We start from the raw sequence: 13577 nt of genomic DNA, 5'->3' as shown, positions 1-13577 counted from the left end.
ACGCTCTTCGATTAGCTCCCGAGTTTAATCCAGGGTCACACAGAAGTGAAGCAGGTGTGTGGGTCAATATGATGGGAAGAACTGATGAAAAGGGAAAGCTAGGAAATGTGAATTTATATATATATATATATATATATATATATATATACATATGGGAAGTAAATTAAAATTGGCAGCATATCATTGTTATTGGTTGTCCCTGAAATTTATTTAAAATGGTATCAAATGCACAATTGGTATATATTAATTTCATGCTAAGTCTAACATTTTGAGTTACTCAAAGACGGTTTTGCTATATTGCTGATTATTTAGTAGAAAAATATCTTTATATAACAGTTAACCAAATATTTTTTCCTTGGTTCAAGGGCAAAGAATCTTTAACAGTTTCATAATCAATATTTTCTGCAGATGTTCATCTCCCTTGACCTTGCAGTGACCATGATAATAGACCTTGACGTGGAGAAAGGTTGATGTGTGCTTTGTGTTTCCAATTATCTCCTGTTATACTCCGTCATCTTACACATAAATGCACACAGATGGCCAGGCGGATCACAATTTATGATGTTTGTAGGGATATGCCACCCATGATCATGACCACAGACCCTGTGACCTTTGACCTGTCACCTCTAACCTGCTCAAATGTGTCTGCTCATTGTGGTGTCCAATCACAATAGACCTCAAGATCAAACCCAAGTGTCTAAGCTGTTAGATAAACACTGAAGATCACTGACAGACTGGATCATTATGATTCAAACACGAACCCTCACGATTCAAATTCAAACTCCACAGCACAGTTAGCTCAAAAACCTAAAGCAAATGCAGTCTCTAATCTTTCTTTCTGTTTTTCAAAAGATCATTCGTGATTGAAATGAAGTGAGCTATTCTAAAGAGACATCTGTCATCATAGAATGATACACAGATACTTGGAAAAGTGCATAAATATGCCTCATGCATATGTGTTCTTTTTATTCTCAATATTGAAGGCCATTATTTGCATTAAATCAGTTTTCTTTCATTGGTGTTTACAATCTACTATTGTTGGTTTTGAGACTTTGAACACTTTAGTGGGTCACAGGTGGCCTGTCATGGGGTCAACTTTGTAAATGTAACTTGTAACTATTTTAGTTTAAATCTCAGATTAAAACATATAAGTTAAAAGCGCTATATAAATAAAGGTGACTTGACTTGACTTGACTTAAAACACATCTGTTCAAATGATCTAATTTATATATATATATATATATATATATAATCGATAGATGTTCTGGGTTACTCTTGTGTTGCTATATTTTATTTTAATGTAAATGTATTTTTTTGTTTTTTTTGTGTAATTGTTTTTTTATACCGTAAGGTGTCCTTGAGTGTTGATAAAATATATTATTATTCATTTATAGTTATTGTGTGTTATATAATATATTTTTTCATATACTCAAAAATGACTTTTCCATTGCTGAACCAGATCTGGAGTCTATGAGCACATTTGAAAACCTACCAGTGGAGGGCAATGCCTCTGAATAACATGTTTAAACATTGCTGGAAGTACTCCGCATCTAACTGACAAACAGAGTGTGCAAAAACATATTTAGGAGTCATTTGTTGTATTGCGCACGCAAAAAAATGAATCTGAATACAAATGTGGACATGCTAGCAGATTTTTAACTTGGTCTTAACAAAAACCACGTAAATTCAACTCAAAGCCTAACATAAACCAAACTGAAATGAGTAAACTGCAATAAATTTAAATGTCAAAACTGTTTTCAAAATGTTTCAAAATTAATCTTTTTCAGTTAGTAGCTAGCAGCAGTGCACATTAGCATGCTGGATGTAAATTTTCCTATATGTATGATATTCTCTTTTACATCCCAACACACTCTAAGTGAAACTCTAAGTGCACTCCTCTAATCTCATCTCCAAAACACATAAAATGACACATTCAACATTTACTCTTCCCAAAGCAGGCTGGGAACTAACAATACCCTGCCAAAATACAGTTAATGCCAACAGAAACATTTGTGTAGTCCCAACACACATGCATTAAACTTCGACTGCATGCAATAAAATTAAGTTGTGACAAAATGTATTGAATTGTGCTGCATTATTTTATTTTAAATGAAAGTAGCCATATGTGAGTGACAAGGAAAAACTACTGAAAATTCTGTTAGTTATAGTTATAGAAAATTATGGTTTAAAAGACATTGCCTATAGGCCTACTGAATTTTGTGTTGAGTAGGCTATTCTATGGGTCCACTGCATACAAACATTATTTGTTTTAGTTATTTCCACCATCTTAAACACAGTAATTGAAAATTCGTCGAATTATTATTATTTTATTTTAATAATAGATATATTTTTAAGTTTAAGATCTGTAACGTGATCGCTTGAGATCATTTGTGTTCCCTCTTTATCGGATGATTGACATGAGAGGTTGTGAAGTGCCGCTTGTTCCCACAAAATACTTCCGCGCGCAGTTTAGCGGATAATTAAATTCTAAATCGAGTTAAACCGCTCAAAGAAAATCTTGATGCCTCTAGTTTGTAAGTCGACACCTCGAGAAAAGCCCTAGCACACAGAAAAGCGCAGCGTGCGGCCAGCTGCGTCAAACAAGTGTGCGAAAATTGAGCCCGCGAGCAGCGACCGCAACGCCAGTCTAGTACAGGACAAGGCCGCGAGACGCGTCTGCAGTCTGACGAGTTTGTTTTGACAGGATAAAATCCGTCTAACCGAGCGGAAACACTGCACATTATCAATCGACTCGCTTGGGGATTTCAAAATTCGGTTTGTTCCCAAGAGACTACGATTCCATAAATAAAAGCAGAACCAGCAAGACAAGGGGACACATAGACCCTATAGCTTACCGGTCCTTCAACTAGGTTCTTATACACTTCTGGGGCTTCACTGTCTTTAAAAAAAAAAAAACGCTTGAAATAATTTTTTGAATGGTAGTGTATCAAGATTTCCACAACACATTAAGCAGCACAACTGTTTTCAACATTTATAATAAGAAATGTTTATTTAGCAGCAAATTAGAATATAAGAATGATTTCTGAAGGATCATGTCACACTAAAGACCTGCTGAAAATTCAGCTTTAACATCAAGAGAATAAGTTATAAAATATTTAAATAGAATTGAAATAGAAAACTTGAATTTTAAATGCAGCCTTAACATAAGAGGCATTAAAAGCATTAAAATATCATAATTATTCCATATATATATATATATATATATATATATATATATATATTAAACTTCACTATATAACTTCTTTTATCTTGTATTTTGTATGTTAGAATTTCTTGAATCATGGAAAATAATCTGTGTGTTTATTTGCAAGTTTGAGTGACAGGAAGTGTGTCAGTCACAGCTGTTCAAGGCAGCGTGCTTAAATGTAGATTGGGTCAGGTTGTGTATGAGTATGTTTAGATGAATGAGGAATTTCATTACGTAGAAGCCTCTCTGTGGTTCTGATCCCTGATTAAGGATCTAATTACCCAGTTTAGACTGTAAGTGGTGTATTTGCACTTTGGTGCTGGAATTGAACCCTTTCCAGATTAGTATGTGTGTGAGAGAGCGTCCATGTGTAAGTGTGTGTGCCGTGTGTTTCTCTTGGCCCAGATATTGTGCTTATGAATGTCAGCTGCACCTCTGTGTCTCCACTGTCATTTAGCAAGTGCGCACAAATGTTTAGTGAGTGTGTTTGATTGAAGTGAGGACAATACACGTGAGGGATTCTTGTGGACAGAGACTATTAGAGAATTGACTCCAGAAGCTCATAAGATGTGATTGACATCTTACCTCTAAGAATATCATAGTTAAAAGTTAATTAGGTCTAAAGTAAGACATAGTCTTGGACCATTACATTTACATTAACATTTATGGGTCAAAGATGAAAAGTGGTTTTCGAGCAAAAGCAATAAAAGTTTAAATGTATTTTTTTTTTATTTCCATACATTAGATGGGTCCTGTTTAATTAAATTTTTTTCTGAACATTTTTACCATGATAGGAGAACTGAAGATAGCAATGTGCTGAAACATTTGCTTGCTTGCTCGTGTCAATCTGTTTTTAATTCACATGCACTTTGCACAATGCAATTTTGTTCAAGGCAGCGTGCTTAAATGTAGATTGGGTCAGGTTGTGTATGAGTATGTTTAGATGAATGAGGAATTTCATTACGTAGAAGCCTCTCTGTGGTTCTGATCCCTGATTAAGGATCTAATTACCCAGTTTAGACTGTAAGTGGTGTATTTGCACTTTGGTGCTGGAATTGAACCCTTTCCAGATTAGTATGTGTGTGAGAGAGCGTCCATGTGTAAGTGTGTGTGCCGTGTGTTTCTCTTGGCCCAGATATTGTGCTTATGAATGTCAGCTGCACCTCTGTGTCTCCACTGTCATTTAGCAAGTGCGCACAAATGTTTAGTGAGTGTGTTTGATTGAAGTGAGGACAATACACGTGAGGGATTCTTGTGGACAGAGACTATTAGAGAATTGACTCCAGAAGCTCATAAGATGTGATTGACATCTTACCTCTAAGAATATCATAGTTAAAAGTTAATTAGGTCTAAAGTAAGACATAGTCTTGGACCATTACATTTACATTAACATTTATGGGTCAAAGATGAAAAGTGGTTTTCGAGCAAAAGCAATAAAAGTTTAAATGTATTTTTTTTTTATTTCCATACATTAGATGGGTCCTGTTTAATTAAATTTTTTTCTGAACATTTTTACCATGATAGGAGAACTGAAGATAGCAATGTGCTGAAACATTTGCTTGCTTGCTCGTGTCAATCTGTTTTTAATTCACATGCACTTTGCACAATGCAATTTATAAAATAAAAAATATGTTTTTGTAGACTTTTTCAGTCTTGAGTGGACCAGTGTGCAGTTAGCCACCGGACCAGTGTGCGGTTAGCCACCCTTTTGTTCATTTTCAAAACTGCTTAATGAAATGTCCTAAAGAGTGACGGTCTGTGATATGATATACTAAACTCCATATTAGGCAGCACATTTTATGGAGGACTGTTTCCTGATCCTGGAAGAGTAGACTACAATGCCGGCAGTTCTGACTCACAGTCTGTAAGCACGTTTTCATTTAAAGGATTTGCCACTGATAATTCAAACGTGAGTTTTGAGCAGTGTAGAGTAGCGCTTGTTTGTCATTTCTCCGATCACAAATGCAGACATGGTTTTATGTTTACGCGGCGCGATGCAACGCAAAGCGTAAAAAGACAGTATAAGTCATTATAATCCGTAATTATGTCCCCACTGGATGCAACAAATGCCTCATTTATAGTGGGTTTTAATGTTTTTGAATCGTTGCTCCGGCCCGACGGCATCACATATGGTAAGGGCCGTAACGTTTCCGTCACACGCTTGAGGTATTCGGCCAGGTCATCACATGTGGTTGCCGCAAGCCCGCCGGCTGCTCCTTCGTTGAATCCGCCGGCCTCCACTCACTCTAGCCCGCCTTGTGTGTTTCGTTGTGAAAGCGAAACTATTTTTTTTTTACCTTAAACCGCATAAACACATTTCATTACACCAAATAATGTTCTTTTTAGCAGCATCATATGACCCCTTTAATTGCGCCAAACCTAAAAAAAAGTGTCAACTACCTATAGTTAGCTGCATTAATGGTCTAATTTTGGCTGCTATTTACCATGCCATGGGTAGGAGATTATTTTTATATCTTATATATCTTTTCAGCTAGATATATCCAAGGGATAGAAAAAAAGTACGAAATTTGACAAGATGAGAACGAGAGTCAATATGATAATCCAGTGATCGGAAATTCTGATAACCGTGTATGTAATGGGCTAAAAGGGCCTGGGATAAAAAGCCCTTGATTTGTTGTGATAAATGTGCAGAATAATGTGGGTTTGTTGGGAGAAATGTGCAAAGTGGATCTATATTACAGATTTATTTATAAAGTATGCACACCATTGATGAATTTAAAACAAAATAATATCCTACATAAATCGGGATTAAATGCATATTATGAAATGACTGAAATTAACCAGGAAGTGAAACACGCTAACATTTATTTTAATACAAATGATGTCTCTCCAGCAATATGGTTTATCTTCTTATTTTAACATAATTTAACATCTAACATTACAGTTACAAACACTTTTTCCTTTAAGACGGATAAAGACCTTTTGCACCCTAATCAAAAATTCGTGACTTTTTAATGTTTTGCAATGTGGGCCAAAATTGACAAGTGGGTGAAGTTTCTGAGGACAACATTAGGGTTAAAACCCTGCCCTGTACTGGCAGCTCACCCGTTTAAAGTCCGCGTATCTGCAATATTTTGTCATCATAAGGCAGTATTCAGATTCTCACGCAGGGTAGCTCGACTACGGTATAATTTTAGCATTTATCATAAGCGGTCCGACAACGAAAGACTGTTTATTTAACCTGAGGCTTTTCTAAATGCACACTAGAGAACGTGTATTTTACAGCAACACGAATGCAGTATGCTGTAGTCCGGGTACCGCTTCTAGGCACTTCCTTGTCCAGCGGAGAGCATAAAGCAGTGACGTCGGCGGACCGGTCTGCAAGGTGGCTATAACGCCGCAGAGAGAACCCCGTCCGCCCGACCCGGAGAAACGACCCACGCCGGCGTGCGCACACAGACCAGCCACTTCATCGTGTGCGGCTCTACGTGTCACGCGCGCTGAATCTTAAAAATGTTTTGCTGTGGACCACGACGATAAGGCTGTTGGTTACCAAGCGACGCTCGACCGGGAGAACAGCCGTTACCAGCTGCCCCACTGTCTATGTGTCCGTGTGCGGTGCACTGGTGACCATGTCCTTGGTGAAGAGTGACGAGGGTCAGCGATGGCTGCCAACGCACGTGCAGATAACTGTGCTACGGGCCCGAGGGCTGCGCGCGAAGGGTAAACACGATACCAGCGACGTTTACACCATCATCCAACTGGGCAAAGAGAAATATTCCACGTGCGTGGTGGAGAAGACTACGGACCCGGAATGGGGCGAGGAATGCGCGTTCGAGCTGCAGCCGGGGATCCTGGAGGAGGGAGGGCGAGACGCGTACCCACCCGGTAGTGGCGACCTGACCCTCACCGTTATGCACAGAGCTCTCATAGGACTGGATGTGTTTCTGGGCCAGGCTGTTATACCTGTGGACGAAGCCTTTCAGGAGCGGAAATGCATGAAAAATGAGTAAGTTTACTGTTTGGTATGTATTCGTTGTTGTCATTATTATTAGTGTCAGTCTAAAGGAGCAGTTGTGGCTTTTACGATGGCTCAAGGAATGAGAATGAATATTGTGCCATTAACCCAGTCGGATATGTCTTAAACGGAGTGCTGCAATGTGTTCCTCTGCAGTCACGCCCTCTTAAACGGGCCTGTATGTTGACAGGAAAGTAGGGGAATTTTTCTGTGCTGTTTCCCATATCTGTTCTTCAAGCCTCTCAATGGTGTGCATCTTTCTCATCAAACACCCCTAATTCAACTCCTGAGCTCATTAGTAGAGGCTCCAGTACCTCAAATGGGTGTGTCCCATCTGGGAGACATCCAAAATGTGTTGTGTTGGGGGGCCTCCATTATCAGTGATGAGTAACACTTGTGTAGCTGGTCTGTGTTTTTCATCTGTCTGATTCAGGTTGCTAAAATTGCATACAAAGTATTGGATGTGTCATTGTTCATCTGTATGAGCCATTTAGCTTTGCTCTGTCACCTTTCTGATTATGTAAGACTAAGGCACAAGCAAGGCATTGGTCATGTGTTTTCTCTTTAAATGTATTTTTCTTTGTTCTTCACCAACACAGTCTCTTGGCAGTTCATAGCTATTTTACATTTTGGCTAGTTTGCATGAATTTGTACCATCTCATTCATATGTTTTTGTACAATCTGCTTACACCCCAGTGATGGTCATGTTTAGATGGTGGATCTTCATGCTTGTTTGTTTCTAAAAATTGTATGTTTTCAAATACGAAATTGCTAGGTTTTCTCCTGAGATGAGGTTGACTTCATAGGTCCATCAATTAAGATCCATTACAAATTAGAGCATATACAAATAGGCTGTTCAAAGAACCTCTTCTTTAGGTTATACTATAATCTTAGTAACTCAAAGATGGTTAAGATAGAAGTTTACTAATAAAATAAAAGTACTGCACTGTTTAATTGCATTACCACTGCACCAACAATAGTTGGGCAGTTGACATGACCTGCATGTGTTGTGCAACTCTGTTGCATCACAAACCATTTGAAAAAGCAGTTTTTTTTATACTTACAAAAGTCATAATAATAATTGTCAAATATTTAAATTAACTATTGAATGCAAAAATGTGCTTTAAAAATGGCCGAAATAAATAAATGGTGACCAGAGAACCAACATTTCTGGTTTTGAATAAAATTTAATGTCCATGTTATTTCTCAGCCATGCCTCATATGAGTATTAAGATATTGTTCTCCAAAAGTAACCAAGAGTTTTTGAGTGATACCAGAAGCAGCTGTGGTGCTAGATAACAGATATCAGAAGCTCAGAATAGCTCAAAATGGACATTTGATCAGACCAGTGGAGCATGACTTATTAATTTCTCATTCATCCTGAGACAAAAGAAAACATATTTTTATGTTTTACTGTAGCATGCAAAGGAAAGTGTTTCAAGATGTATTTTAACCTGTGTGTAGAATGTTTGTGCATATATTTATGGGTCTGATTTTGAGGAAATATATTTTCCTGAGTAGTTGAGTGAGGCTCTATATCTAGAATCTAACACTAGCTGTGAGAGGTTTATTCTCAGTACACACCCCACTTCCTGTAGCAGGCAAGCAAATAAGAAATCATTTATTTGTATTATATAGAGGCCCTTCAGTGCTGCTCTCTATAGCTCTTCTGGTATCACTTCTGTAGAGACGTAACTGGAATTGATGTGTTTAACTTAAGTGAAGAAGTCTCTTTTTTTTATGAGACAAGTGATACTCTGACAGGGTCAAGACTATAGGTAATGTGAGACAATTACAATTATTTTGTAACCATGCACTGTAGTGAAAGCCTAAATAATCCACTCAATTAGTGCACTACACACAGGCATGTGTGTTTTAAATGGTAGCCTGAATGAGAACCTGTAACTCAAATCAATCAAATTTGAAGACAAATCACTATAAATAAGTCAAAATTACTCACACTTCTTTTATATTTCCTCTTTGAGTACGCCAGTAATCACCATTTGCACCATTTGTTCTTAAAGAAATAGTTCACCCAAAAATAAAAATGATCTGAAAATTTTGAAGATATAGGCTAGATAAATTTGTTTCTTCATCGGAACAGATTTGGAGAAATGTATAATTTGTTTCTTACAAACACGCAGCTTTTCGCTTCACAAGATGTTAATTGATGGACTGGAGTTGTGTGGATTATTGTGATGGTTTTATCAGCTGTTTGGACGCTCATTCTGACGGCACCCATTCACTGCAGAGGATCCACTGGTGAGCAAGTGATATAATGCAAAATTTCTCCAAATCTGTTCCAAATCAGTAATTTTTAATTTTTGGGTGAACTATCCCTTTAAAGGTGCACTAAGCGATTGCTGCCAAACGATGTTGATATTTGAAAGCACCAAAACAAACACGCCCATACCCAACAGGACCTCGCCCCTATTTTGATAACTCCGCCCCACATGTACGTACACAACCAGCGACGATGGCAGATTCTGCTATGCCTGCCGGCCGCAGCATATTCAAGCAAAAGCCAACACAGAATAGTTGTGTGAAAAAGCAACACATTTCATTACACCAAATACACAAAATACTGTTCTTTTTAGCAGCATCATATGACCCCTTTAAGTTCTCTCCATTGCTGGAAAGCTGCTCCAAAATTTACACGGGTCCTACCTCTTGCCTGATCGTAACCCTTCTTTTTAATGCTTTGTTCCTCGCAAATTTTCCTCCCCTTTTTTTTTTAATCTGCCATCTCTCGCTATCTGTAGTCGATCTGCTAATATCCGTCCTGTGCACTCACGGATGCTCTCTTTTCCCTGTCATTACTAGACACGCCCCTTACTGCTGATTGGCAGCGAGTGTGTTTTGGGACTCGGTCTGACACTGTGGTCAAAAGCATTTTTCAAATATTGCTTCGTGCACCTTTAAGGCAGAACATATAGCTAGTAGGCATTAAGCTCTCTCTCTGTAAAGTGATGCATAATCGCATAATATGACGTTTTACCCTAAATGATCCAATAGCTTCTTTCAAATACGTAAGGAGAAGTTGAAATGCTGTGAATTTCAGTTTATTCTTGGTTCTAACTTATTCATTCTTATTTGTACCGTTAGTTCTGTCATGACAACTCTCGGAGGGATTGGCATGGTAATGTACATGACAATGTTAATGTATTTGGTCTTGGCGGAACGGATCTGCTATGCTGCTGCTGCGGCAGAGCAAGTACCGAGACTTGCTACTGCCAATACATCCACAACATGCTGCTGTGAGCATATAAGAAATATTGCTGCTGCAAATATAACATACATGAAATAAGCCCCATATAGCATACATGAATCACCTCGTAGCCGATCTATACAGGTGGAGCTGGGGAAGGTGGAGGGTTTCTGAAGCAAGCTGCAACTGCTACGGCAATCACTAGTCATATATTTGAATGTTGAGCAGCGAGCTCATTGGCTACCGATACAGGAGAGAACCAATCAGCTGTGCCATGTGATAATAGGTCAGATAGGTCAGATTGATTTAGACCTGTCGGACTGCGCCATCTAGAGTTTCATGCCAGAACTCTGTATTTATTCTTATGTTTCTATTAAAATACAATACTACTTAATCATGCATAACATAATAGGTATTTTTTATATAATAACAGTAACCGTTTTGAAATGAATAAGGATAAATAAGTAAATAGTGACACACACACACATACAAAAAAAACAAAAATGGCATTTATTATTGTGGTTGATTTTATTGACATACACAACACGGACTGATGCACACAGAGGCGAGTTGTTTAGGTTGGGTTCGTGTTCAAGAGCTGCAAACAAAGTAAAATGTAAACAAGTGTAAATGTCCACATGGTCATACTGTATATGTCTAAAGGACCGAAGTTAATCAGGTTAAATGAGCTTATTGATGCAGCTTTTTATTCCAACCATTACTCCTGGTCAGAGACTTCTGTAAATATTTAGTGTATATTTAGAGTTATGCTGGTCCCTGATGCGCATTCTCACAGGCTTTGACTCAAAGATGCTGTGTGTGTGTAAATACAAAAAGAAATTAAGTTAAATTTTTAAGCTAAATATTTATTATTTCATGCTTTTTATTAATTATAATCCCCATTTGACATAAACTCAAAGTTATACATGGAAAAACATTTTAGCCTGGCTCAAAACTGATTTTTTTCAGAACTGAGTTCTGTCAATCACAGGTATGTAGCAGACCTCTACTCTCAATTTACTAAATACACTGAAGATTGACTGATTGAATATTTGCTGAATATGTTGCTTACTTATGTTACTCACTTCTTGGTACCTGGTGATTTCCAGAGTGCTTGTTGGTATCTCCCCTTGTTTGTGTAGGTGGGGTGAATCGTGTAGACAGATGAATCATGTAGTTAGTGTGTGGGTTGGTAAATTACCATAGTAAGACATAACAATTAGATCACTCTTGACTCTGCACTTCATGATTAAAGCATATAGTCAGATGTCAGATTTTTCTATACTTGGCACGAAATGTGTGTTTCCATCTATTTACTGCATTTGTTGAAAGGACCACACTGTGAAAGTGCCAGTTCTGCTGGATGCTGAGCAATACAGCCCACATTTAACCACTCTGGGCAGGAGTCTGCTGCTCACCTCACATGAAATGATTGTAGTGCTGAAGCTGGGTTATTTAGATTGATACTGGAACTAGTGGGTGTTTTGGGCTCGTTGGTTTGGCGTGGTTATCATAAAAGATGCTACAAAGAAAACAAACAGTGAAAACAAAAAGTTATCATTTGACTTGCTGACTAACTGCTTTTGAATCTTAAGCTGTTCAAAGACACAGAAAGTCACATTTTGTGCTTCAACCACCACGTTAAGTTCTTCACACATAACTCTTTGAGTAAAGTTAGACAAAATATTCAGTTACGAATTTTTACTTTAATAGGTTCATGTTGCTTTTCTATTTCTCAGTGGACCAGGCATTGTTTGAGCACACCATTGTACATAACTAAAAGTTTGAGTTCATTGAACATTTAGCCTTGACAATTTTTGTTTTTTTAATTGTAATTTTTTTAGTATAATATTTGATACATCTGGCTTTTATGACTCATATAGTGGGAATATGGCGCTTAAAGGGTTAGTTCACCCAAAAATGAAAATTCTGTCATTAATTACTCACCCTCATGTCGTTTCAAACCCGTATTGGGAACATTTCAGTTGTATTGCTGTCTATGCAGGGTCAGACAGCTCTCAGATTCCATCAAAACTATCTTAATTTGTGTTCCGAAGATGAACGAAGGTCTTACGGGTTTGAAACGACATGGGGGTGAGTAATTAATGACAGAATTTTTGGGTGAACTAACCCTTTAATGAGGAAAAAACACCTCAGGTTTATTTAGAGACAGAAACTGGGCAAAATAAACCATGTTGTGCAGTTGCTAGTGGTTCAATGGATCACAAATCTCATGGTTCGTATCACATTACGGTTTTTGACCCACGGATCGAATCATTTTTCGGATCAGCAAGAAAAAAAAAATATTTCAATTTAACTTGCTTACCATTTATTACTTAAAGCGAAGTACTTCTTTGATGCCACAGCAAATACTACTAGATTAACTAAGAAAGTTTAAACATGATTAAAGAGACAAGAGAACAGCCAGTAAAAATAAGAACAAATACACAAATTACAAGCATAGATAAATACAACTGAATATGTTACAAATAAAATAAGGTTGGTAGTATTCAAATACAGAAAGACATAACTTACTGCGTTTACCTGAATGATTGTCGAGATGGGTATTTTGTCATAATTTTATGTGTATGTGTCTGTTCAGAGGATTCAGTTCGGTGTTCGCGCACCGTCTGAAACGTCTGTGCGGCTGTGTGCACGTGTAACGAATCGAGTTCCCGTTCACCTTTTCTCTCTGGAATTGTTTAAAATTTGCTTGCTTTTGTAAATACGAACAAATGATAAACTTATACTCTATTATGGTTAAATTTTGCAATTAATCCGCGGATCACATGCGTGCCGAACCGTGAGTATGGTTTAAAATCGCTTGCGTGTGTAAACATGTACAACTGATAAACTTTCACTCTATTATGGTTAAATTTTGCTATTAATCCGCGGATCACATGCGTGCCGAACCGTGGGGCTTGGTCCATACGGATCACGGATCAGCTACGATCCGTTTAACCACTAGCATTTTCTGATATTTATATCCAAAAAGAAAGATGAAATTGTGAAACCTTTGATGTAAATCAGTGAGGTCTTAATAACAGTATAACAGACTAAAATGCATATAAATATTAGTTGTCATTCTATATCTCCCAGTTGAAAATACTAGTGCTGTCTAGGCATGGGCCAGTATGAGATTTTGACTAGGGATGCTCCGATCCGCCTTTTTCGCCTCCGAT

The 13577-nt window shown here is 37.7% G+C and overlaps 1 protein-coding gene across 2 annotated transcripts in view; it reads left to right on the top strand.

The window, feature by feature from the left end:
* The first annotated feature begins 6269 nt into the window (after positions 1 to 6269).
* The window catches only part of LOC107678584 (uncharacterized), a 29287-nt gene continuing 21979 nt past the window's right edge, over positions 6270 to 13577 (top strand). Inside the window, exon 1 of one of the 2 annotated variants that reach the window (XM_016473908.1) lies at positions 6270 to 7178. In XM_016473908.1, the coding sequence (XP_016329394.1) occupies positions 6802 to 7178 (377 nt within the window). In that variant the 5' untranslated portion in view covers positions 6270 to 6801. The remainder of the gene's footprint in view (positions 7179 to 13577) is intronic. The other variant, XM_016473909.1, reaches the window with a different exon arrangement.

This window comes from Sinocyclocheilus anshuiensis, unplaced genomic scaffold (assembly GCF_001515605.1).
Source record: "Sinocyclocheilus anshuiensis isolate Anshui unplaced genomic scaffold, SAMN03320099.WGS_v1.1 scaffold536, whole genome shotgun sequence".
Taxonomy (NCBI): domain Eukaryota; kingdom Metazoa; phylum Chordata; class Actinopteri; order Cypriniformes; family Cyprinidae; genus Sinocyclocheilus; species Sinocyclocheilus anshuiensis.
This window is presented reverse-complemented; position numbering and strand designations above follow the sequence as displayed.